General features: G+C 39.0%; 3 protein-coding genes across 9 annotated transcripts in view; 1 reads left to right on the forward strand and 2 right to left on the reverse strand.

Annotated features, from left to right (window-relative positions):
• LOC111874529 (membrane-bound transcription factor site-2 protease) overlaps positions 1 to 11,962 on the reverse strand; it is a 90,144-nt gene extending 78,182 nt beyond the window's left edge. The window contains exons 1-4 of one of the 7 annotated variants that reach the window (XM_023870101.2): positions 11,853 to 11,961; positions 11,076 to 11,088; positions 9,177 to 10,032; positions 6,472 to 6,627 (exon numbers count right to left, since the gene is read on the reverse strand). In XM_023870101.2, coding sequence (XP_023725869.1) covers positions 6,472 to 6,549 — 78 coding nt within the window. In that variant the 5' untranslated portion in view covers positions 6,550 to 6,627; positions 9,177 to 10,032; positions 11,076 to 11,088; positions 11,853 to 11,961. Of the gene's footprint in view, positions 1 to 6,471; positions 6,628 to 9,176; positions 10,033 to 10,347; positions 10,470 to 11,075; positions 11,089 to 11,852 lie in introns of all 7 variants that reach the window. The other 6 variants (XM_023870099.2, XM_023870103.2, XM_033755482.1 and 3 more) reach the window with 6 other exon arrangements.
• LOC111874531 overlaps positions 1 to 26,591 on the forward strand; it is a 154,487-nt gene that overhangs the window by 115,835 nt on the left and 12,061 nt on the right. The gene's annotated exons all lie outside the window — the stretch shown is intronic.
• Positions 18,371 to 26,582, reverse strand: LOC117283099. The gene is made up of 2 exons (XM_033755483.1): positions 26,490 to 26,582; positions 18,371 to 18,965 (listed from the first exon to the last, which is right to left on the reverse strand). Exons 1-2 carry the CDS (start codon positions 26,574 to 26,576, stop codon positions 18,654 to 18,656), a joined length of 399 nt encoding a protein of 132 aa, XP_033611374.1. The 5' UTR covers positions 26,577 to 26,582; the 3' UTR covers positions 18,371 to 18,653.

The following is a 26,591-nucleotide window of genomic DNA, read 5'->3' on the forward strand; positions in this document are numbered from 1 at the left end:
ATTGTTGGAGATGAACCATATCAGAATATTGTTGGATCACATGGACTAGGAAGACGGAATCACAGAGGTCAAATGCTTATTGACTTTTGTGAACGAAATGGATTGATTGTTACCAACACTTGGTTCAAGAAGCCAAGGAGAAGAATTTACACATGGAAAGCACTTGGGGATTGGAGGAGGCATCAGCTTGACTACATCCTTGTGAAACATCAATTGAGAAACAGTGAAGGATGTGAAGACGATGCCTGGGGCAGATATTGACTCTGACAACGACTTACTGGTTGCCAAGTTCCAAACCAGGTTGAAGAAAATTATAAGATTTTAAAAGCGCAGATCTAGATGGGATTTGGAGAAGTTATATGCTCAAAGACAAAGCGTGCAAGAGACTCTAGAAGAGAAACTCGGTGCAATTGAAGGTGAAAGCGGAAATGCTGAAGCGCAGTGGAACGATATAAAAGAATGCATGTTAGATACTATCAGTGATTTGGTAGGTAAAGTTGAGAAGATAGCAAGAAAACCATGGGTTACACAGGAGATGATGAGTAAAATGGAGGAGCGAAGGAAATGGAAGAATGTCAACAATGAAGAAGGCAGGAGGAAATACAGGAGACTGAGGAATGAATTGAAAAGAGCCACGGACAGGGCCAAAAAGGAATATCTTGAGAAGATATGTAATGAGATTATGGAATTTCAAAGAACAGGCCGTTATGATTTGATGTACATGAAGACAAAAGAACTAGGATGGAAAGAGAATCATGGGATTCAAAATGTTGGCATCGAAGACTCCCAGGGGAATAGAATAGTAGATCAGAGGCAAGTGCTGAAAATTTGGGAAAATTATATTTCAGAACTATATGATCGACCTAATCGGCCAGAAACCTTAGAAGTTGAACCGGAAGAAGAAGTAGATACAGACGAGAAAGGACCATATATTTTACAAAGTGAGGTGGAAAAAGCTATCAAGGAAATGAGGAAGGGAAAGGCTACAGGAGATGATGATGTACCTGGAGATGTGCTCAAGTTACTGGGAGAAGGTGGTTTGAAAACACTGACAAAACTAATGAACACCATATATGAAAGTGGAGAGTGGCCCAAGGACTTTACAGAAGTTACAATGATTGCCTTAAAGAAAAAGACAAAAGCTACAAAATGCAGCGACCATCGCACAATAAGTCTTATTGCACATACAGCAAAGATAATAGCAAAGATACTTAAAAGAAGAATTGAAAGGAAAATAGAGGATGTACTTGGAGAAGATCAGTTTGGATTTAGAAGAGGAAAAGGAACCAGGGATGCAATTGGGATGATGAGAATTATAGCGGAACGAACTTTGGAGATAGATGAAGAACTGTGTGTTTGCTTCATAGACTGGCAGAAGGCATTTGACCGGGTAAACTGGACCAAATTAATGCAGATCCTGAAAGAAACAGGTATCGATTGGCATGAAAGAAGATTGATTAGCAAATTGTACATGGATCAGAAAGTTAGAGTACGACTGGACAGGGGGGAGACAGGAAGTGTGCAGATTGGAAGAGGAGTTCGACAAGGATGCTGTTTATCACCAATTCTGTTCAACTTGTACAGCGAATGCCTTACCAAGGAAGCTCTGGATGGGCTCGGTGACTTCAAAGTAGGAGGGCAAATTATTCAAACTGTGAAATATGCAGATGACCTTGTGTTAATGGCTAAGGAAGAAACTGTGCTACAGGGCATGATTGATAGACTAATTGAAATTGGAAGGTGCTGTGGCATGGAAATGAATGTGGAAAAAACAAAACTAATGAAAATTTCGAGGCAACCAACTCCAGTCACAATAAAGATGGACCAAAAACAACTGGAGAATGTGAAATGTTTTAAATATTTGGGTAGCTTGTTAACAGATGATGGAAGGTGTACTTGTGAAATTAAACCTAGGACTGCCATGGCAAAAGCTGCATTTAACAAGAAGAAAATCTTTTTACCAGAAAATTGGACTTATATTTGAGAAAGAAACTAGTGAAATGCTACATTTGGAGTATGGCTCTGTATGGGGCTGAAACTTGGACACTTAGGGCAGTAGATAAGAAACACCTGGAAAGCTTCGAAATGTGGCGTTGGAGAAGGATGGAGAAGATCAGTTGGACCGATTATGTGAGAAATGAAGAAGTGTTAATTAAAGTCAGTGAGCAGAGGAATATCCTACATGAAATAAGAAAACGGAAGGCTAATTGGATTGGTCATGTTTTACGCAGAAACTGCCTTCTAAAAGAAGTTACTGAAGGAAAGATAGAGGGGCGGATAGAAGTGACAAGAAGACGAGGAAGAAGACGTAAGAAGATGCTGGATGACCTTGGGGAGAGAAGAGGATATTCTCATTTGAAGGAGAAAGCTCTAGATCGCATTAAGTGGAGGAATTGTTTTGGAAGAGACTGTGGACCTGTCATCTCACAGATTACTGATGATGATGATGATGATGATGGAAATTAAGAACAGAATGAATCTGGGTAATGCTTATTATTATCCATTCAGAACTTTTTGTTTTTTTTTTGTCTGTAGTTTTGTATGGGAGTGAAATTTGGACCCTGACTTTGAGAGAAGAAAACAGACTGAAGATATTTGAGAACAGGGTGCTGAGGAGAATATCTGAACTGAAGGAAGGAGAAAAGTGCATAACGAACAGCTTCATAATTTGGATTCTTCACCAAATATAATTAGAATGTCCATGGTTTATGCTAACCGTCTTACAGTGTATACACTTTTTCACCATATTCTTCACTTCCACACTACATGTTTCAGCACTAATGTGCCATCCTCAGGTGTCTTTATGCACGTTAAACTGTTGTACTGCATGCCATGATGTCTTCATTCTAAAATGACTAAAATCTGTTGCTGCAGTACAACGCATGCAGTAACAGGAGCAAAAGACAACACAGAACACAATACACAAATTTATGTAGGAAGAATGCTCATATAAAAGAGGACTGGTGTAATTCGCGTCTTTGAGTGCGACGTAGGATGAATCCTGAAAAGTTTTATTATTTCGAATTCATAAACATATATGATGAATACAGATTTTAGTCATTTTAGAATGAAGATATCGTGGCATGCAGTACAATAGTTTAAAGTGCATAAAGACACCTGAGGATGGTACATTAGTGCTGAAACATGCAGTGTGGAAGTGAAGAATAAGGTGAAAAAGTGTATACACTGTAAGACGGTTAGCATAAACCATGGACTTGAATCAGTGTAACAGGACGCTAAAATATAACATTTATAATTAGAATGCTCATGTTCAGGAGGATGGAGATGGCCTGGGTATGTAGTATGGATGTGAAATAGCAATATGTATAGCAGCCCTGTGCAATGAGGCGCCCGTGATATATTTTTCTGGCACCCTCCATAAGCACATATAATAGAGCCGATTTTTAATATTAATTCAAATTGTAAGACACGATACATTTTTGAATGTCTGAGTACTGTTACATATTTTCACAAAATTTCCTTGAAGCATTGTACAGTATTAGCCATTCCTTGAAAATTTATACCTATTTCTTTTCTCCCTTGCTAACAACACCAGTCTAAATTCTTTTTTCACTAGACAAACCGTCGTCCTCTCAAGATCAAGTAATGTTCCCTAGCAGTATTTTTACCCCCTCAAATAGTTGCAAGTCCCCACTGAATCTGCTTTCATGGATTTCGGATTTATTGTCAGGGTATGATAAAATTTTCTGTGATTGGCAGGGCAAACATATTCACCAACCCGAACATGACTATGGTACCCAGCTTACCGTAATTTCCCCACTTTTTAAACTCATCGGCAATATGAATCAAAATTACTTTAATCCCAAGAAAGCGATGCCACAAACAATAAGAATTTATTAGAGGGTCGTACACTAATGGAAATTGGCAGTAGCTATATTTCCCAGTTCGCTTTCTTCAGCCAAACATTCAGTAATACTTGTGAGTTTGTGACAACCATAGTTCAGTTATGTGTCTTGTGTTGTGACAAGTTACACAGTTATCAGTGTATTTTAGTTATTGTACTTCAAATTACTGAGTAAATAAGCAGTACTATTTTATATAGCTATTCTTCATATGGTTGAAAGGCAAAGAAGTTATAGTTTTAACAGTGAATGGGAGGAGCAGTATTGTTTTACTGAATACAGAGGAAAACGTGTGTTTATTTTTTAATGGTAGCACGTCTGTTCCTAAAAAAGTAATGTAGAGCGACATTTTTTGATTAACCATAAAAACTTCAACAATGAATTTCATGTGAAATCTGAACTAAGAAAACAAAAGGTGAAAGACCTAAAATCTAAATTAACCTTGCAACAATGTGTATTTACAAAGCCTATTCAGCAAAGTAGTAACGTAACAATAGCTTCTTATAAAATCTGTCATGTGTTAGCTAAAAGGAAAAACCCTTTCAGTGATGGGGAAATAGTTAAAGAAGCCATGACCAATGCTGGCGAGTCTCTGTTCGATGGTCACAAAGATAAATCTGCACTTATGACTTCTATCAAAGGACTTCAGTTGTCTCACAAAACTGTTGCTAGACGAGTCGAACAGATTTCTGATAATCTGGAATCTCAAATACATCAGGATTTGCAATCGTGTGAATATTTTTCACTCCAGCTTGATGAAAGCACTGATATGTCAGATGTTGCACAATTATGTGTATTTGTTAGAATGGTTTTTGGCAATTTTATGGTAAAGGAAGAGTTCGTTAAACTGCTGCCACTTCATGAACATACTAGGGGAGAAGACGTATTTAATGTGTTCCTTAAATCTGTGAAAGAATGTAACTTACCACTTTCAAAACTTGTTGCTATAACTACAGATGGGGCATCTTCAATTACTGGTAGGAACAATGGGTTCCTTGCTCTTTGTGCTAAGGATGAATCATTTCCCAGTGTTCTTTCTTATCACTGCATTATCCACAAGGAAGCTTTATGCGCAAAGATTTTGAAGTTCAAACATGTTATGAATGTAGTAACTCGTGTGGTAAATTATATCAGATCGTCTTCTACTCGACGTCGATTTTTCAGAAATCTTTTGAATGTGTCGGACACTGAGCATGGTGACATAATTTTCCATGCAGACATAAGGTAGCTTAGTAGGGGGAAAACACTGGAACGATTTTTCTGTCTTCTGGATGAGGTCAGGGACTTTCTGAAATCATCTCCTGGCCAATATTGTCAAGAACCTGATGAAATATCATGGCTACTAGATTTAGCTTTCTTGACAGATATCACCTCAAAATTAAATGAGTTAAATCTTGAATTACAAGGGAAAGATCATAACATTTCAAGAATGATAAGTGTGGTTAATGCTTTTCAAAAGAAACTAAAGCTATGGATTGCACATTTACACAGAAATTCCCTTTCACATTTTCCGCATATTAAATCTGTTGTTGAAACCTTAAATGGCTGTGAATACGATCTTCCATCTTTTGCCCAGCATCTTGAAACCCTTGTGACTGAATTTGGTTATAGATTTAGCCAGTTTTCAACATCTGAACCAGTGACAATTTTTATCAGTAATCCATTCACTACTGTTGAGGTGAGCAAACTTGGAGGGGAGGTGTGTGAAATCTTCAGAAAGTATAATCTTGAAGAATTAGAAATGGAAATTTTAAATTTCCAAGAAGACATATCTTTGAAATCCTCATCTGCAACTTGTAGCAATTTCTGGACTCTGGTGGACAGGAATAAATATCCCATGATTCATAGCATTGTTCTGAAAATTTATTCTTGTTTTGGTTCGACGTATCTGTGCGAAGTCGCATTTTCATCTATGAGCATCATCAAAAATAAGTATCGATTCTGCCTAACAGACTCACACTTAGATGATGCACTAAGAGCAGCCAGTTCCAGCTACACACCAGATTTTCAACAACTTGCAGCTAACATGCAGTGTCAAATTTCACACTAATTATGTAAGATTGTAAGTAAATATAATTATATTAACAAAAGATTTAGTCAGTATTAAATTTCTAATTGTTTTATAATTATTGTTATTAGTATTTAAGAAGTAGTAGAAATAGTAGTATTAAGTAGTAGTAGTAGTAGCAGCAGCAGCAGCAGCAGTAGTGTGGTGGTGCCCACACCTCCATAGGCAATCAGTGAATTGTGCCCGAGTACATAAGAACGTTGGACAGCACTGATGTACAGGATTTTGATGGGAAATCCAGAAGGAAACAGACCACAAGGAAGACCTAGACATAGCTGGGAGGATAATATTAAAATGAATCTTAGGGAAACAGGATGGAGTGGTTTGGACTGGATTCATCTGCCTTAAGACAGAGACCGGTGGAGGGCTCAGGTAATGGACCTTTTGGTTCCATAAAACATTGGTGAATTCTCAATTAGCTTAATGGCTGGCAGTTTCCCAAGGACTCAGCTCCATGAAGTTAGTCAACTCAGGTCAGAACTGAGCACTTCCTAATTCCAAATTAGAAGCATCATCACTTGGGATGAATTACATACTTACCTTAAAGAAAGTGTCAAAGAAGAAGAGTGTGCAGTGTATCAACACTACAATAATGAAGATGGTTAGGGAATCCATCATTGTGATTCACGGTTTCAGTTGTAAAATTCCATCATCTCTTGATCTCCAATCTGCCATTTGACCCACTACACACCCAAACTGAAACAATTAACAACTACACTGTCAAGGAAGGGCAATGTCCCTTCGAGGAGTATCAACACTATCTCATGATCTCCAATATGACTGGTATGCCAGTTTCATATGCAGTGACCATCCACATCTGTCACTGAATTTGGGGTTTATTTACAAAAACCATTCCAATCAACATAGTTTTCTTTATGGATACTACGTGCTGTTCCCAAGAGAAATGACTATACAAAACCTTTAGGGCAGAGGACGTATGGAGTTTGTGATACTATCAAATAACAAAACACTCATCTCATCCTACTGCTTTTCACTGCCCCCTTCTTACACCCTTACAAATTACTAAATTTTGCAAGGCAATGTGTACATGGACACAAGTTTACATTTATAATGAAAAATTCCAAAGAATACAAAAATTTTTACTTCTCTGTTGTCAGTGCTGTCTTACTGAATTCTGTGTTTACTATGTCTTCCATAACACCTTGTTATCACCAAATACTCCCCTGAACATGGCTGCAAAATGAGGTTCAATCAGAGACTGTAATGATATCAATGCACTTGTCCCAGTGGTTGGTGAGTATAATGTTGCTTTTCTGTGATGCTGCATTTTAATTTATTCTGTCTCAACCAGTCAACCAAATCCTTTTCTACATTTCAAGATGATGATTTCATCAGTTTTTTTTTCATGTGTCTTATTCAATGTCCATCGCAATTACAAACATGGACTTAATTCAAAACCATCCTCACCTTTTGCCATTTCTCAAAATTGTGAGGACTTTTCCATTTATCTCCACTCATTCTTTCCACTCTGAATACTATGTCTGCTCCTTGTTAAGAGGAACCTACGTAACAAACTAATCTGGACAAAAACTAGGCCCTTTCAGGCAACCACTGTTGTCAATATTCCTCAAATAATACTACCCTGCCAGAATTTTTTAAGTTGGGTTTTTGTAAACTAAATTTTACCCAGACAAAGCGTGTTTCTTCATTCATCACAAGTTTATGTAAAGTACATTTACAGTCTGGGATTACTGGGTTTTTGGACTTTGCCCATCATCTGGTATTCTAAAGAACACAATGTTTTGGAAACTAGATCTGTTTCTGTCCTCAAGTGAGGGGATCAGTAACACCTACTCTGTTGGGTATACTAGAAAGAACTCTTTAACACGCCCAGTTTCCAAAACGTGTTTTTTAGAATACTGGATGATGGACAAAGTCCAAGAACCCAATAATTCTAAGTGTTATACGCCATTGTCAGAACCTTTCAGAATATACATTTATAATGCCCAACCTTTCTGTAGCCAGAATGACTTTTTTTTTCATTTAAATCTCATCACTTGTAAGATAAAGAGATATGCACCTCAGAATTCAGAAAAGCACTGATAATTACTTTTCTCATCTGACACAGGAATGATCTGCTTATGTGTCAACACTGTCTTCTGCCTGACATAAAAACCATGTACAGTACTGTTTACTAAATGCCAACTGAAATTGCTAATGGAACCTTTGTTCTTGTCTGCTTAGAAATAATGTTCCATGCTTTCAGTTGCCCAGTCCTATGGAAGAAGCAAAATTTTCTCAGAACCTCCTATCCAGATTTGTTGGATTGAGAAGTCTCTCCTTACTGAGAACAGAAGTACCTTCCTTGTAAACTACCAATAAAGGTGGAATAATTCAAGGAACATTATAATGAACAATAATATGGTATGGTAAAGTATGTCTAAAACATCTCTGAGGGTATGTCATACCTTCAGCAGGCAAACTTACAGAAGGTCTCAGTCATTCAATTAAATTTCTAAGAGAAGGGTGGTGACACCAACCCCTGGTACCCACCAATCAGGATCCCAGGCAAGATTCAGTACTGGATGCGGTGATGCAAAGTTGAAATCCCAGTCATGCAGAATACTTCACTCTGACTTCTTAATTATGAATACTAAACCCAAAATAAGATAACTGTCTCTTTTGACTGTGAGACAGTGGTCTTATAGATGGATACCAGTGCTTCAGAGGAAACTGCTGCCTTAATCTTTAAAGCTGCAGGTGCAAGCAAAAGCTTCCTCCAAAACGATGACACATATCTACCCAGAATAATGGCATCACATGTCAGAATATTCACTGCTCTCACAACTTCAAATGTCACAACCCTAACATATATCAATATATTGCTCAATGCAACTATCCACAGTACTGTAAAAATGTGCCTGAACTTTCCATTGGTCATTCTGGCAGTGGATGAACTGGGAAAGCTCAGTATAGCAAATGGCTATAGCTTGGAAGACCGAGATTTGATTCCCAGAGGAGGCTGAGATTTCCCTCTTTGCCATCACATTCAATAAGCTCTGAGGCTCTCTAGCCTCTTACACAATATCTTCTCAGGGACTCCTTGAGGTAAAGTGGCTGGAGTGTGAAGCACACCTCCATCCAATGCTGATGTTAAAATGTTAACATTTCATGCTTTGCTTTGTTTATCATTAATCACTCTTGCCAAGGAAGAAAATGTGGAGGGACAAGAAATGAAGGAGAGAAACAGGAATACAAAAAATAATGGGGATACATATACATACATTCTGAGTGTTCTTTGTGCAGGCTTATTAGATGGCCAGGTAGCTTCTTAAAACTTCCTGTTGGCAGACACTCTAGGATCCGCCAGCAAACTGAAGGTCAATGAGTCGGTCAGTGTTGCGCCATTAAGTGTTACAGATGCTTCTTTGTATAGGGCTCAGTTCTGTATCTTTATGGCTCGTGTGAGATACAGTTCAGAAAAAAAAAGTTTTCATTTATGATTGTTATGTGAAAACAAACTCACATAAATTGTGCAGGAGAAAATTTCACTGTAAATTTCCTGAAACATGTCCATCTGGGGACACAATTTCCAAATTACTGACGAAAGTTTGAACCCATATTTTAATTAACAGATAGCTGTTAAAAAGAAATCATGTTTTAACAGTGGAAAAACTTGATGACATCGGTCGTCAATTAGAAAATTCTCCTTGAAACTCTTTGCTGCAATTAGAACAATGGGGTGTTTCTGTAGGCAGTGCGTGGACAGCAACTACAATGTTGCATATTCGTCCATATAAAATTACTGTTGTTCCTGAAATTAAACCTATGGAATATGAAAAAAGAGTAAGGTTTTGTAAATCAACCATGTGCGTGATGCACTTCTTGATCCTAAGCTGACATTTTTCACAGATGACGTTAATTTTATTCTCTCGGGATATGTTAACTCACAAAACAATAGGTACTGGCGTAGTGAAAATTCTCATGTGCTAATTCAACTTCCCCTTTACAACCAAAAGACAGGGGTATGGTGTGTGAGTAGCACAAACTGTATCATTGGACCAATATTTTATGAAGGAATGTTTGATGCTGAATGATATATTAATGAAATACTCCATCCATTTTTCATTAATCTGGCACCTGCAGAAGAAAGATTCAGTTATTTTATGCAAGACAGCGCAACTCCACACACAGCTAAGGAAACTATCCGAGCATTATATGCTGTGTTTGGAGAGTTAAATGGAGATGATACAAATATCAGCGAAGGTTTGTGGCCCCCTAGATCTAGACCGCTGTGATTTTTATTTGTGGGGAGTACCTCTCACTACTTGCCGAATCCTACCGCATTGGTGCATAGTGCATTCACATTCTTCTAATCATTCATCAAGTAGTCATAATTAATATTCCTATTGTAACCTTGTGTAACCATTTTATTCAATACATCGTTCTATTAACCTGAAAACCGACTTCCAAAGACTTGAATTTCAATTCTTAAGTGCTCCAACGATCCCAATCCACAAGACTTCCACTTGGTCTAGAAGTACATCCCATCACTATCCTTCAGGATACAACAGGCTCTAGAACAGAATATTTGTGAAGCAATTTACAATATTCAGCAACGTGAATTGCAACTAGTTTCCTGAAATCTGTTTAAAAGAATTCAGGCATTTCTCACAGCAGAGGGCAGACATTTTGAGTATCTTCTGTGATGGCGAGTACAATATATTTGATTAATAATTAACGGACGAATTAAATAAAGTGTGCTACTGGTTCCAAATGCCTGCAGGCATTTTTCTCGGCAAGCAATGCATTGTTCTTTGCAGGTAAAATCAGGGTCCAATCAGCTAGTGCTCTGAACACAGTGTACATATACACATACACACAGACAGAAGAATGGGAAGTGTATAGATTATATGCCTATTATGTTCCATTACCTATTTTCAAAATACATGATATATTATGATCTTCCAAATAAGAGTAATAAAAGAACATGAAACACATCTATATACACAACAGTGCAGCACATACAAACCTACAAGACCTTTCAATCCTATTTATTTACTAATATGTTTAAATATGCCATATAAATTCATATTTTCATGTTATGTTCCACACATTTTGATAGGTATGGATAAATTCTAGCAGTCACAAGGAGTGTTAATTCCAGATAACTAATAACTTACCTCTACAGAAAACCTGAAACAAAAGTGGAAGGAGCAGTTAGGCTTCAATAGTGTATTTCATGTGATACAATGGGAACACACTCCTCTACAACCTTCCTGTGCACTTATTTTGAAAACTTCACATAATCAATTAGGCTAACTTCTAATAATAGGCAACATGCATAAACGGGATAACTGTGACTTAAAATCAAACCTCGTTTTCACTGTTTCATCAATTCCATTCCAATGTTTAATTTTAAAAGCTGTACACTCAAATGCAAGGTATATATATATATTACACTTGCAAATTCCAGAACCTTGTAACGATTTTAAACATATAAATAAAATTTTAGTTACAATGATTCATTAACTTCATACGGCTGGAATACTATAACGATTACATAATTCGGACAGATGGCAAATAAAAAAAACAAACTACGTAATTTTAGTCCGCAAACGAACTATGCCGACCGAAATCACAAGTACTAAGTGTAATGTTAATAGTCGATATCATCTTCAAACTCTCAGGCTATGAAATGTTGTTCTCAATCTTATCCAAAAGTAGGCAACACTCTGGCTTCTCCTACAGATAAACCAATTACATTTGAGTTAACTTACCTAACCTAACAAAATCAAAGTCAAGCCTACTCATACAACTAGAGACTAAACATTTCATTTTAAACCAAACACTATCTTCGCTTCAATGCATACAAACCAACAAAACATTTATCCAACAATCACAACAGTTAATACTTCACACAGACCACTGCAGATGGCATCGAATGTATAGCAAATTACCTCGAATTCTTGTTTATTTCAATCACAAATCTCGAAATTCAAAATTAAAATATCTGAAGCACTTCAATCGACTCCGTCGGAAACCATCGCTAAAGGTCGCAGACATGACAAAACGCATCTGCGCAGACCACTCCTGCGATCTGATTGGATCACGTGTACTGTCTGGACCAATCACACAACTGCACGTGATATCGGTGATTTGACGCGAAATATTTGAATCATTCGAACGTTTCGAAGTGAATTCATGAACAGTGTATAAAACGAGCAGCAAATTAGTTCAACCAACAGTTTATTAACATGATTATCACCAGTGAGACAGAAAATGTAGTGTGGTATAATAAACGAACGAAGACGAGTGAATATTAACATAAAAAGTTGCACAAAGACGAAGGGAATGGATTTTTTTTTATTTCTCTGCGAATTTACAATCTACTCACTACAGTAAGGAGCAATAAGTAAATTGGTTAAAGGTTGGAACGTGAGTAGAGAATCAACCAGCGTCGATGCTCTTAAACACAATTGATGCTACAATTTATTGCTTAACCTAATTTTGTCTGTTCGGAAGGCCACTGTCTCTTCAGTCTCCGTGCAACGTTGGGTTTCTTATTTCTTCAATTAATCTGTTGTCATGTCCTTGTAGTCGTTGTTTGTAGAGTAGAGCTAATCTTCGTATCTCGTCTGTTACATATGGGACTTGCAGGTCGTTGTGGAGCGTCCGATTGGAGACATACCAGGGTGCGTTGGTGACTGTTCGTAGAACTCTGGACTGTAGCCTTTGGATGATTTGTGTATTTGATGGCTTTGCACAGCCCCACAGTTGAACTCCATATGTCCATATAGGTTTAATTATGCATTTGTACAGTATCAGTTTGTTCTTTAAGGATAATTTTGATTTACGGTTCATGAGCCATGACATTTCACGGAGTTTCATGTTCATTTGTTGACATTTGGTTTTAATATGTTTTTGCCATGTTAATTTCTGGTCCAAGTGAAGTCCCAAGTATTTTACCTCGGATTGCACAGGAATTGGTGTGTTCTGGATGGAGACTTGTGGGCATGTTGTTTTCCTGGTGGTGAATGTTGTCTGAACAGATTTTGCCTGATTGATTGTGATTTTCCATGTGGTGGCCCATTGTTCAAAGAGATCTAAGTGGTTTTGTAAGTATTGTGATGCTAGTTGAGGATCTCCGCTTATTGACAGTATGGCCGTGTCATCAGCAAAAGCTGCTATGATTGTTTTGTCTGTGGTGGGCAGGTCTGAAGTGTAAATTAGATAGAGTAATGGTCCCAGCACACTTCCCTGTGGTACGCCGGCATTCACTGAATAATTGTTTGAGTATGTTGTATTGTATTTGACTTGAAAGTGTCTTTCTGTAATGTAAGATTTTAATAATAGGAAATATGGGGTAGGAAAAAACTTTTTGATTTTATATAGTAGACCGGAGTGCCATACTTTATCAAATGCTTGGGTTAGGTCAAGAAATGCCGCTGTGCAGAAGGATTTTTCCTCGAGACTTGCTGCGATTTTATTTACTATTCGGTTTGTTTGCTGTACTGTCGAGTGGTGTTTCCTGAATCCAAACTGGAAGTCAGGAATGATGGTTGGTAGATCTATGTCGATGCTTATTCTGGAGAGGAGTAGTTCTTCGAATAATTTTGATGGTGTTGGCAGTAGGCTGATTGGTCGATGAGAACTGACTTCATTGATAGGTTTGCCGGGTTTAGGCACCATTATGATCTGGGCGAATTTCCATATTAGCGGAAAATATGCTAGTCTAAGCATACTATTGTAAATGGTTGTTAATAATACTAGTCCTTTCTTTGGAAGTTGTTTCAGTATGGCGCTTGTAATAAGATCATATCCTGGGGCTTTACGTAGATTGAGGTTTTTGATTTGTCGTCTTACTTCTTTGGGAGAGAACGGTTTAATTGGTAGGGACATTTGGCAAGGTATTTCAAGGAAGGATTCTATGTCTTTGTCTGAATTTCTGGGGGGAAGTGAGGTGAGTACTTGTTCAAGGTGTTCAGCAAATACTTCTGCTTAAGGGAATGGATAACACAAAATTACAATACATCTATTTATAGGTACTAATACACCTATTGGACATCTATTTATAGGCACTAATACACCTACTGGTCATGTTTTACGCAGAAACTGCCTTCTAAAAGAAGTTATTGAATGAAAGATAGAGGGGCGGATGGAAGTGACAAGAAGACAAGAAGAAGACGTAAGAAGATGCTGGATGACCTTGGGGACAGAAGAGGATACTGTCATTTGAAGGAGAAAGCTCTAGATCGCATTAAATGGAAGAATTGTTTTGGAAGAGACTGTGGACCTGTCGTCTGACAGACGACAGATGATGATGAATACACCTATTGTATTATATTTGTCTGAAAGAGTCACAGAGCCCCTAAGAAAGCAATTACATTTTTGTGCCGTTGGCGGTAGTTATGGTCAGTTATGATCATTTGCGTAATAGTGATTTAGAGTGTATAATTTATTGCTTATTCTCTACTAATTTGTATGTGATTTGATGTCGCGAAACGAGAGTTGACGTTTACACACGAATTTACATCTACATGTTAGACATGTTATTTTGTATATGAATCTCATGCCTAATACACCGAATGAAATTGCAAATGTACAGAAATCTGTCAAGATAAACATTATTGTGATTATAATATTTGATCCGAATTATTGAAATCTTACGTAGATTAAATGAGTATCCCGTATGTTTATCTTTGTATTAATTAAATGGAATTATTGCAAAGGTTAATTAATTCCATCCAGGTTACTGACCATTTTTTTCTTTTTAATCTTTTATCCTTTACATGTTTCGGTCCTACAGACCATCATGAGAAGGGTATAAATACAATTAGAAACAACTATTACAATATGTTCTTTGAATGTTAATGTGTACATACAATGTCATCATAATACAATGTATAAGTCTAATGTTTTTTAACAATTACAGCTGCTTCTAAAAATATGTTGAAATAATTATTAAAGTTACTTTGTTGTAATATTGTTGGTGTGATGAACCAAAATGAAACAGATCAAACCTAAATGGAATTAAGTGTTCAGATTTGTGTTATGACATGTTCTGCATCATTCGGTTTTGCCCGCAGAAGGTCTGTAGAATGTCAAGAGACTGTAACTGTACCATAGTTGTGTTATAATTTCTGTAATGCTTGTTGTAGTACAAAATGGAGTTAGGAACAGTATGCTCTGCCTTTAGGTGCTCTCCATCCAGTAGGCAGATAGAACACACACACATACCCAGCAGGCCCAACAGTATAACATACGCAGTCACAGGAGCAAGACACAACAAAAACACAACACACACACGATAGTGAAGGAGTGCTCCAACAGAGGAGAATGGGTGTGACTGGCGTAGTGAGGTGCGACGTAGCGAGGTGGAATCCTGAACAATTTTAATATTTTTAACGTCTGACATTTGTAAATGTATATGATAGATATATATTTTAGTTATTTTAATGTGAGGACAAGGCATGCAATGAACTAGTTTGGCGTGGATTGAGTAAGCACCTGAAGATGGCATTATTATGCCAAAACATGTAGTGCGAGTGAGAGACGGAGATAGATGAGTGTATGCACTGCAAGACGGTTTAAATAAACCATGGAATTAAATTTATTTAACACTTCCATGATCCAGGAAATGTCTTTCTTAATTTATGATGTAATGACTTTATCATATGCCTCTTAATCTTGTTGCTTATATTAAGTTTGTGTTAATTTAATTCCTTTGGCAATGATCACATTAATTGAGTTTCCTAACTAAGCAACCAATAACAGGGGAGCACTATTAAATGTAGCAAAACTGAAGAGCTGTTTAGAGCTCATGAAGGCCACTTTCCTGTTACATATTTCTAGTTATAAAACCTTCTGTTGTAAATATCATAGTTATACTTTGTTAACTTATAACCCAACCAAGAAATTAAGTTTAGCCTATGTCTGCATTAAATTAATTAAAACATAACCCCAAACTTTAGCACATGTGCCAAGTTTTAAATGTTTTCTGATGAGTTATTTATAGATTTTGAGACATTATGTTCTACTCCTACAGGGTTCTGGTATGTGTAGGAAGAGTCTAAATATCCTGCCCTATTGATTCTGGTAGAATGCTGCACAATAAATGTTTGTGCAGCAGATATTTCTTAGAAAGTGATTTCACTACAGCTGAAAGAGTACACCTGAATAGAGTGGCACTTCCATGTGGCTCAAATTCTGCTTCACAGACTCTCCCACAACCTCCTGTCCCTTCATTACATACCCCTTCCTTGGATCCGTTGCCCTCAGTCATACCTCAAAAAGATGACCTTGTGTCTTACATCCCACCAGAACCTAAAGTAAGACACGGGTGCCCCCGCTGTAACACCTATTCCTATCCTTGCTGACCATCCTTCCACTTCCTTTCAAATATCTGCAGGCCAACCATCAAGAGCAGCAGCCAATAACATTGCACGGAAAGACACTTCTTTTTCCCTAAGCTCTGTAAACATAACTGTTTTTCAGGGAGAACTTGGGCAAATCAGTTGTCGAAGTTCTTTCTCAAAGCCTAAAACAAGGCAGTCTCTGCTAAAATAATGTATGTTGGTTTCCCTTTCCGAATTGACACCAAGAAAAATGAAATTGTATGAACCTGTTCGGAATAGGGAGAGTGCACTTTGCAGACTCAAAGAGAAATATGTGGGAAGTTGAAAAAGCTCTGGGATTTCAACAGTGATCTGCTGATGGAGAATCTTTCATCTGGTGGGTATCCATTATCTGGTATTCTAAAGAACAAAACGCTTCAGAAAAAGTATCTGTTTCTGTCCTCAGGTTAGGGAGTGGGAAACACCTGCTTTGTTGGGTCTGTTAGAAATAGCTAATCCAGATCACTGGATTAGGACGAATAAGGTAAAAAATCAGAGGTGTAGGCTGAACCAATTTGAACTTTACATCTCAAACCTGTCAATGATAATTTATTACTTAGTTAAAAACTGGAAAATTTCAATTATGTGTATGTTAATAGTCCTTTCAGGTAAAAGTAAAGGCGGGGTGATAAAGTGTGAGCCAGTTTTGATTACCTACTTTTAATTGTATAGATCTTTCTGCTAGGGAGAATGAAGATATATAATGGATTATATTTCATCACAAGAATATATGTCGCTTTATACTTATTAATGACTCACAGCTACACAAAAAGACTACTGAACACATAACTCAAATTACACTTATGGAAAGTTACTTCCATCTTGCAGACCATGAAATAAGCTGCACAGTCTTTTTCTGTTCTATGTAGGATTTGATGAGGTTCTCATAGCAGTGGCTATGAAGGGTTTTACCATTTGGGAAATAAGGGCATGTAGTCGGAAGAAAGGCAACAGACATTTTGGAGGAACATGTCACTTCCTTCTTCAGGGTAGATGAATAAGCCAAGCAAGAAACCGAAATGACATGGGTTACAAGCTCAGCTTTGCTGGTTTCTTGCTTGGCTTATTCTTCAACCCTGACAATGGAAGCAACGTATTCCTCCGACACGTAAGTTGACTTTCCGCAGATGATGGCATTATATGCCCTTTTGAGTGAGAATGTCCTGTAAAGAGTCATATCAGCCCTCTTAATTGGTCTCTCTTTAATTTTAACAGATGCTTTGTTCTTCTGGCCGAGGACCTTCGTATACGTCCCTTTGCTGTTTGAGTCCAGTTATGGATATTCAATTTTTTTTTTTTTTTTTTTTANGCACGTGACCGCTTTCTTGGCAACTCCTATCAGCAGATGTTCAGATCCTGTTCTTGCCAACTGATCTGCCGTTTCATTACCAACCATATCCTCATGACCTGGCATCCATATCAGGTGAATTCTGTTATGCTTGGTCAGCTGTGTGAGGGATTGATGGCAGTCCCAGACCAGTTTTGAGGTGATCTGGTATTTGCCAAGTGCTTTAATTGCAGCTTCATTGTCTGATAGAATGTAGATGTTTCTGCTTTTATAATTTATATCTAGATTCTCAACTGTGCATGCCTTAATAGCATACACTTCTGCCTGGAATACTCTTGTGTAGTGCCCAAGGCTAAAACAAATTGTTTGCCTTGTAAAATGGAAATACACAACAGCTCCAGTGCCTTTTATTTGTTTTGGAGCCATCTGTGTGCCAGATTAGTCCCCCCTTTCTGTCAGGCAGAAATCCCTCTTTCAATCCTTCTGTCAAGTAATCTGATCATGCAGCGTTCATCGTAGACATGTCTTGGTATTCTGGGAACATCAGAGTCAGAGTCACGTTGCAACTAACGGTCAGTCTGTCTGTCTTGGTGTCGAGCCCCATTCTTTTGAATGAAAGTTGCTGTCTTGCCTATGTGTAGCGCGCTCTCTGACGAGAGGTCGGGTCTGTCATTTGTTAGTCAGTCTGTATTAATAAGTCCACTGTCTGTATTTACACATATTTACAAAACACACTTATTTCTTACTTAAATGTACAATATATACACGGCCTCTGCCAGTCCAGGCTAGGTAGAGCAGATTATGCCTTATTATATAACGTCAAACAAATGACCAGTCGTCGGACTCCTCCAGAAGGAACAAATAACATTTATCTTCTCTTGTTCCTTATCACACTTCCTAGAACGGAGAGGTCCCAAGAAGTCTTCCGACTGACCAACCTCTGCCACAATGCCATCAAGGTAGAGGCATACAGAGCACAGAGTGGGCTCACACAATGCTACAACTGCCAGCAGTTCGGCCATGTTTGGGCTAACTGCAAACAGCCCCCACGTTGTTTGTGGTGCGGAGGTGGCCACTTACACAAGGAGTGCCCAGAGAAGGAGAACTCTTCCTCCACCCCAGTATGCTGCAACTGCCGGTTGGCGGAGGGAGAAAAGACACGTCCCGCCAATTATCGGGGTTGCAAACATGCCAAAGAAGAGCAACAGAGAAGGAAGGCTCAGAGAACGTCCAAAACTATGGGGAGGGTTTCTCTTCAGCCACCGTAACTCCAGGTGTCTCCTTCGCGGCGGCACTCCGAGGCAGTGCAGCAGAGCAGCAACAGCGCCCTCAGGAAAGCCATGTTCCGGTGGCTCCAGCCACAACGAAGAAGCAAATTGTACCGGCCCCTGCACTACAGAAAGAAACAGGTCAGTCAGTTCAGGCTACTAATGTAAACGGTCAGTCTCTCGACAATATGTTGAGAGTAGTGACTGTAGTACAGCAGATTATGGCAGAGGTCAGTGGTTCAGTGTCCGAGGAGGACAAAATAATGGCCATTACCAAAATTGTTCTAAACCTTATGATACAGAATGACCATTAGGGTTCATAGGGCCCTCAAAGTTATAGCATTTAATGCGAACGGCATTGGGAGGCAGCGCTATGAGCTCAATAAACAGCTGCAAGACCTACACGTAGATGTGGCCCTGTTTTCAGAAACACGTCTGAAACCTCATGAGAGGTTCTTTATTCCAAATTACCACTCTTATAGGATCGACTGCCACTCGGGCAGAAAAGGCGGAACTGCCGTTGCAGTTAGAAAAGGCATTCCCCATAACCATGGAGAGCTACCACCCCTTGTTTTGGTAGAAGTGACAGGGGTCTGCATACCAAATGGTAACAGTGAAGTGCTGCTTGCAGCTGTTTATAAATCTCCAGGTAGAGCCTGGATTGATACTGACATCACTGAGCTCTAGGCTTTAGACGTAAGAATATTTTGGCAGGTGATTTGAATGCTATGAACACCTTTTGGAATAGCAGAGTTTCAAACCCCTCAGGCTTGAAACTCGTTGATTTATTTGATAAGAGTGATTTTGAAATCTCAGCGCCACAGTGTCCCACTCATTATTCCCCTGCGGGAAATGGTGACATGGTAGACGTTGTTCACCAAAATATCAGTGTGTCTGATGCCATCATCTCACATATTTTGGATTCAGATCACCTACCAATAGTACTCCACATACTGGGTCACGTTAAATTAGGAATATTTTGGAACCCATTGAAAAATTTACAGATTGGGAGCAGTTTCAAAGCCTCGCCTCTGAGTTAATATCACTTAAACTAGAAATTAATTCGGGGGTAAAAGCCGATAAAGCGGCATGCGACTTTGCAGCCTCTATTGCTTCGGCATATAGATTGTCGACAAGTAAAGTTGCACCTTCGGATATAAACAACGATCTACCTGGTCTAATTCGTTTGATAAAATACAAGCAGAGGTTAAGAACATTGTGGCAAGAAACCAGGGATCCAGAGTGGAGAACGGCAGTCAATTGGATCACCAAATCGATCAGACGAATGACCTGAAAAAGGGCACTTGAACAGTGGGAAACAAAAATAGGTAACGCTGAAGTCAAGCCTCAGGGTATATGGCCCATTGTGAAATCTCTCTTAAAGAGAGACGGACCAAGGGCACCAACTGTGATTCATGGTTCTTCTGTCCTAAAATTTCATCGCTTTGAAAAAGCCAACGAAATTGCCGACTGTTTGGAAATTCAGTTCACGCCACATGACCTGTGCGATGAAAACCATGAAGAGCGGGTGGAGGCTAGAGTTCAAGCTCTACTGGAAGCCGTGGATGAAAATCCCCCTCTAAGGATCAGACCATGTGACGTTCAGAAATTAATAAAATCCCTGAAATTAAAAAAGACCTGCAGAATTGACGGCATCCCAAATGAATGCCTCAGGCACCTTCCAAAGCGACCACTGGTTCATCTAACCCATTTATTTAATCATTGCTTTCGGCTTTCTCATTTTCCAAGAACTTGGAAGGAACCTTACCCATACCCGGTGAAGACCCAAAATTCCCTCAAAATTTACGTCCGATCAGCCTCCTGTCCACGACAGGAAAAATATTCGAAAAAGCAATTTTAAATTTCCTCCAAAAACATATTGAAGAAAGAGGCCTGTTCAACGCAAGCCAGTTTGGTTTTCGTGCATGTCACAGCACGACATTGCAATGTATGAGGCTGGCGGACCTCGTGACCCTAAATTTCAACAATAAAATATCTACGGCGGCGGTGTTCTTGGACATCGAAAAAGCCTTTGATAGCATATGGCACTCAGGATTGCTGTATAAGTTATGAAAATTGGAATTCTCGAACAGTTTTACCAAACTTATTGGGTCCTTTGTTCCTAAACGTAAATTCAGGGTCTCAGTTGAAGGCGAAATGTCAACGCCAAGAGAAATGCTAGCAGGGGTGCCACAAGGTTCTGTCCTTTCTCCTACGCTTTACAATTTGTATATAAATGATGCCCCCCCAAACATATGGTGTTGACCTGGCCCTCTTTGCGAACGACACCTGTCTATATGTGACAGATCGTAAGGAGGGTTTTATTGTTAGAAATGTCCAGCGCGGTCTCAACTCAATGGAGACCTGGTGTGAGCGCTGGAATATAAAAATTAATGAAGATAGGACTCGGTGGGTCTACTTCTCTCGTGGTCGTCGACCGCCTGAGTCTTGTCTTACTCTAAATGGAAGAAATATTCCATTTGTAAATAGTGCAAAATATCTAGGTGTAATCTTCGATAAGAGAGTGACTTGGAGATTACACATAGAAATGATTGAAGCCAAGGCCTTCAGAACATTCATTAGAGTGTATTCCCTATTGAAAAATGAGCGATTGAGCGCTAACATTAAACTAACCCTCCACAAAGGTCTTATTAGATCCGTAATGACTTATGCTAGTCCCGCCTGGGAGTTCGCGGCAGACACTCATCTAGTGAAATTGCAGCGCCTGCAAAACAAGGTTCTTCGCACGATAGGCAATTTTCCGAGGGGCACACTGGTCCGTGATTAGCACATGGCATTCAAAATCCTGTACGTATATGACTTTATAACAAAATTATGCAGGTAACAAGCAGAAGTCATACAAAATCATGATAATGAAAATGTTCGCAACATTGGACAAGGCGAAGTCAGCCACAGAAAATATAAGAGTCTTAAACTTGGCGGCAGTCAGGCATATAACCGTTCAAGTGACTAGACTGTCGTGGTAGCTAATAATGCTGGAAATAGGGCGTAATCTGCTGTACTGAGGCTGGACTGACAGAGGCCTTGTACATTGTACATAAAAGTAAGAAATAAGTGTGTATTGTAAATTTATGTAAATAGAGACAGTGAACATATTAATACAGACTGACTGACAAATGTCAAACCCGACTTCTCGTCAGAGAGGGCGCCCCACATAGAGAAGACCGTAACTTTCATTCAAAAAATATCTGGCACTGAGACCCAGCTGGGGCTCGACACCAAGACAGACAGATTGACTGACCGTCAGTTGTAACATGACTCTGACTCTGCAAGTCATCAGTTCATCAGCAGTCTACAAGCAATCAGCACACTTCGTCGCCAGCGCTTGGTCTTCGGATTCATCGGCGCTTCGCTGCGCCAGGCACAACTGCCACGGCTCTCTGGCGGTCACACCCGACTCACTGGGCACCTCGGCCGTCTCGATTCGCCAGTAGTCATGCCCGACACACTGGGCAACTGGCGTAGCTACCGCCTCACCACTCCTGCGACCGTTCTCGGCACGCGAATGCTCTCCAAAACCAAGCAACCCCCTCCATCTGCCGCACTACGATCAAGCAACTTCCAGCAACTGCTGTACTGCGATCAAGTGACCTCAAGCAACGGCCGCACTGCGGCCAGTCAACATCCACCGCAACCAACATGCCTTCCTACCGGCGCTACCTCACCGGTCAAGCATCTCAGCAACCAACAGTCCTTTTCAGGACCTACAAACTGTTTCGAAGAAGTGGGTTGTCATCAGAGTAATGACACAACAAAAACCCCACAGTGCCTTTCGTCGTTATTACCAAAATCTACTTCGTTTATATCTTTGTTATTTAGAAGTCAATTTTGATTTCTCTGAATTAGCACTTATAAAATTTTCAGTTCTAATTTTAATATCTTTTCAATTTTCCTCAAATTTTTAAATTTAAAATTGTCAGGTTTACTCGCCTTATGTCTACAGTGCTGCAGCGGCTACTTCTTGTTTCTAGTACTGTACCGGTGTTATTCTGTGTAGCCTTTCTGTGTGCGTGCTGCTGCTTGTCGTTAGTACGTGTGCTTTCTGTTGTATTGCGTATTCTTGTAGATATGAAATATGTTGTCTTGTGATGAACCAATCATACAGTAGTAGGTTTTCTGCATGTTTATGAAACTATTCTGGTGACTATAATATTGATCCTAACAGATCAGCTTAGACATAGAAAGCAGCGACCTTAACACTGATCTTTTTTCACTATGCCTCGTACAGTGATTCTCCCTATATCTTTCGTCTCTCAATCTTTCTGTACTGCGCGTCTTTCACCCACTTTTCATCCAACTGAGTATTCATAATTAATGTTTTAGTATATGATAAGTATTCTGAGATATGTGCACTTATTAAGCCTATAAATATTTCATTTTACATCTTTTTGTCATTAAAAGACCTTTAGGTGTCCATGGTGAAATACTGTATGTGAGAATATCATGTATGTCCCTTCTTGCTCCGAGTCTATATTGCATGGGTGTAAATGCAACATTTTTTCCAGTAATAGTTTTTCGTATATTTGTCGATGTTTTTGCTTTATCAATAGTACGGTAATGTGTTACTTCTTCAGTATTGTTTCTAGACAGAGAACTATCGAGTTATTGCAGAAATACAGAAATTATCCGCCTCTTAACATATTATGAGAGTTTTTCTTGTGTTAATTGGATAAGTGTTTACAGAATTTTATTCAAGTATCATCTATTCATACTGTAAAATTCATATATGTGATAAATTCATCGGTCCCTTCTTTCGATGTCTCCCCTTATTATATTCTTGTTTATAAAATGAGTTAAATTTTTTTCTTGAAATGGCAGGATTATCTGTATTCACACCTGAATTTGAACAATCGTTGCGTGGAGAAGATGTTACTAACTTCTGTGAGTTCTCGGTTTATGTAAATATTGACCATACATAACCTGCATTATCTTTTGTTGTTATGCCTATACAACATCAAAACGATCTTTGTTTTCTACAAGCTGGAATACCCGTTTTATTCTACATAAAATCCTCTTATATTCTGCATATTTTTTTTTGCCAAAATATTATTGATACTTTTTTTATTGCTAGTGGGGTGGGACTAAGTCCCTTTTACTGGCCTATTGTACCAGCCCCAGATGATAGGTGAGGGTGATTGTGGAGCAATTGGTGGAATGAAGATTGGCAGGGGAAACCGAAGTACTCGGAGAAAACCTGCCCCAGCGCCACTTTGTCCACCACAAATCCCACTTGACCAGACCCCGGTATCGAACCTGGGCCGCCACGATGGGAAGCCAACGACTAACCGCTTGAGCTATGGCGCGGCCTTTGTTGATACATAATAAGCTCTTCGTCTCTCTCCTCATATTTAGTTACACTCTACTGTCCCTCGTCTTGACTGCAGTGACTAAGGCCCCCTTTCCATGCACACCTCTCGGTTCGTTCATTATGAGGTGAAAGTAAGCACTACGCCATGAAGGCGTGTGGGGGAGTGTATGTATAGACCCAGGTTTTCTTGACCACAGCACTAGATGGAGGTGAGTGGTCAGCTTCATGCTACGGCCGCTTTACCCCAGGGGGAAAATCACCCGTAACCCATTGGGTAGGAGGCTGGGTGGGCCCTAAAGCCGGTTAGCACGATATGGTGAGGAAAGAATTATTTACCCTATCGGGACTCGAATTCGACTCCCCGTCATCCACCTCGTAGCCAGTCTCTATACCGACTACTCTATCCCCTGATGGATTTGGTAGATACTATTACAGAATTACAGAGTGGAACTCTCGATGAACACTGAACAAGTAATTCACATGGCGATTTTAAGCTGGATCACTGTTGTTGCGGTCGCTATTTTTCTTGTTGTTGTTTCAAAGCTCACAAACAGCAGAGTAGTACAATTACTCTTTCCATGTATATGACGCACTAAATGCCGTATTTTAGGATTCTTATATCGGCGTTACTTTCTAAGATTCTGCCTTGGTTCACTACATCATGAAGAATATAAGAGTTCGAATTACTACATAGTGTAAGATATATAAAAAGAGAGAAAATTTCAAGATTGCTGAAGTTACAAATTCAGACGACTGGTTCAAAGATTAGACGTTGTCTTACTGCCACTATCTTCAATATTTTAAGCCAGCTTCTAACTAAGAATAAAATAGAATTCAGGGCATCCTACAGGCTGGCTTCTCAACACTCTCTCCTTCCAAGAACTCACGTGATTCTCGTCGGTCTCCTCACATAAATTATTTAGCCCGGGGTTAACTAACATAAATCTGTGCTAGAAGACAAATTCACACCGCTTCATACTTCGGTCCTGTGCATCTCACTTTCTGTTCCCTTGCTACCACTCGCTGGTTTCAGAAACGAAAATAAGAGAGTTTTCGAAGACTTTTCCTGCAACATAATACCGCATAGTCCAATGAAAGTCAACTCACGTGTCAGAGAAACATATCGCCTCCATCTTCAGGATCGAAAAGTACGCTGAACAAAAGAGTAGAATGAAGCAAACATAAAGTTTGGGGATATATCCGAGAAGATGAAACGTTTAATAGTCGCAGGTGTAGGAACATCAAATCCAACGAAAAGTAGTCTTCTGCTTTAACTAAATAGTCCCTTGAACAATGTAGGCAAGCCACATGAAAGTTTTACTCTTCCGTTTCTGTTGTTGCATATGTGACATTCCTCTATCAAAACAAATTGTCAATCAAAATTCAGATTACCTCCACCTCGAAAAGACAAGTTTCTACACCGAACGTGGACTGCCAGACCAGCGTATGAACTTAGTAACATACGCTGATCTTAATTTTTCAGTGGGTAAGTTTAAAAACATCCAGACAATCACGTTATAACAGAAAACCTCATATACATAACAACAATTCACCATCACAACAGTAATTATAATCACGCAAAACACATGATAATGCCACCTATTTAACTTAAATTTCATCAATGCAATTTGAGGACAAGGTCCCATAATATACGAACAACTCACAGTACCAACAGATACAAAATAAAACATTTATCCCATTCACAATTCATTAAAATTGGTTCCAAATTCAGTCATATTGCAATTAAGATTTAAATCCTATATCATAAAAATATAATTATATAAATATAATAAAAATAGAATATATTACATTTATACATTATATTTATAGTAAAAATATTCGTCCGTGGCATAAAATGAGTGAAGAAATAAAAAATTTTTCAATACCAGTTTAAATTGTTCAGCATTTTGAGATATCTCCTTTATAGTGGCTGGTAAGCCATTAAACACCTTTATTCCCACACAGTAGGCCCCCCTTCTGAAAAACTGTCAGTTGAGATAGTGGTTGATGTAAATCATGTTTTGCCCTAGTATTAACATTGTGAATGGCAGNTACAAGACTTCCTTTGCCAATTGTCGTTCCACAAAGTGTTACACTTTTGTCATCCTGGCCGAGTACAATAGACCATTCACGGCCTATAGACTAAACGAGAGTTAGTAAATATTAAAAACTACAGGATTCCCCTTCGCTAAGAATCGTAAAACAATTACGTACCACGGATAATTAAACACTCACAGAAATTTAAAATCAAGTCGCTCTAGTTACAACCCTATCCCGTTTGTATCAGTCGTACAACAGCACATGACAGAACATACCGCAACATAGTGCCGGTGGTGCCTATCGGTGCCTATCGTGCCGATGGTGCCTCTCCGTTCATTTCCACGCAGTTTAGAAGTCGACATCTTACGGAAAGTATC

The sequence above is a fragment of the Cryptotermes secundus genome, unplaced genomic scaffold (assembly GCF_002891405.2).
Source record: "Cryptotermes secundus unplaced genomic scaffold, Csec_1.0 scaffold790, whole genome shotgun sequence".
Taxonomy (NCBI): Eukaryota; Metazoa; Arthropoda; class Insecta; order Blattodea; family Kalotermitidae; genus Cryptotermes; species Cryptotermes secundus.

Bases quoted from the DNA above. Each gene is read 5' to 3' on its own strand.
- LOC117283099 (XM_033755483.1), bottom strand. From the start codon at position 26,576: ATGTCGACTTCTAAACTGCGTGGAAATGAACGGAGAGGCACCATCGGC. The intron at 18,966-26,489 runs GTATGTTCTGTC...TCTGTAGTGCAG, and splicing joins ACCACCGGCACTATGTTGCG to GGGCCGGTACAATTTGCTTC.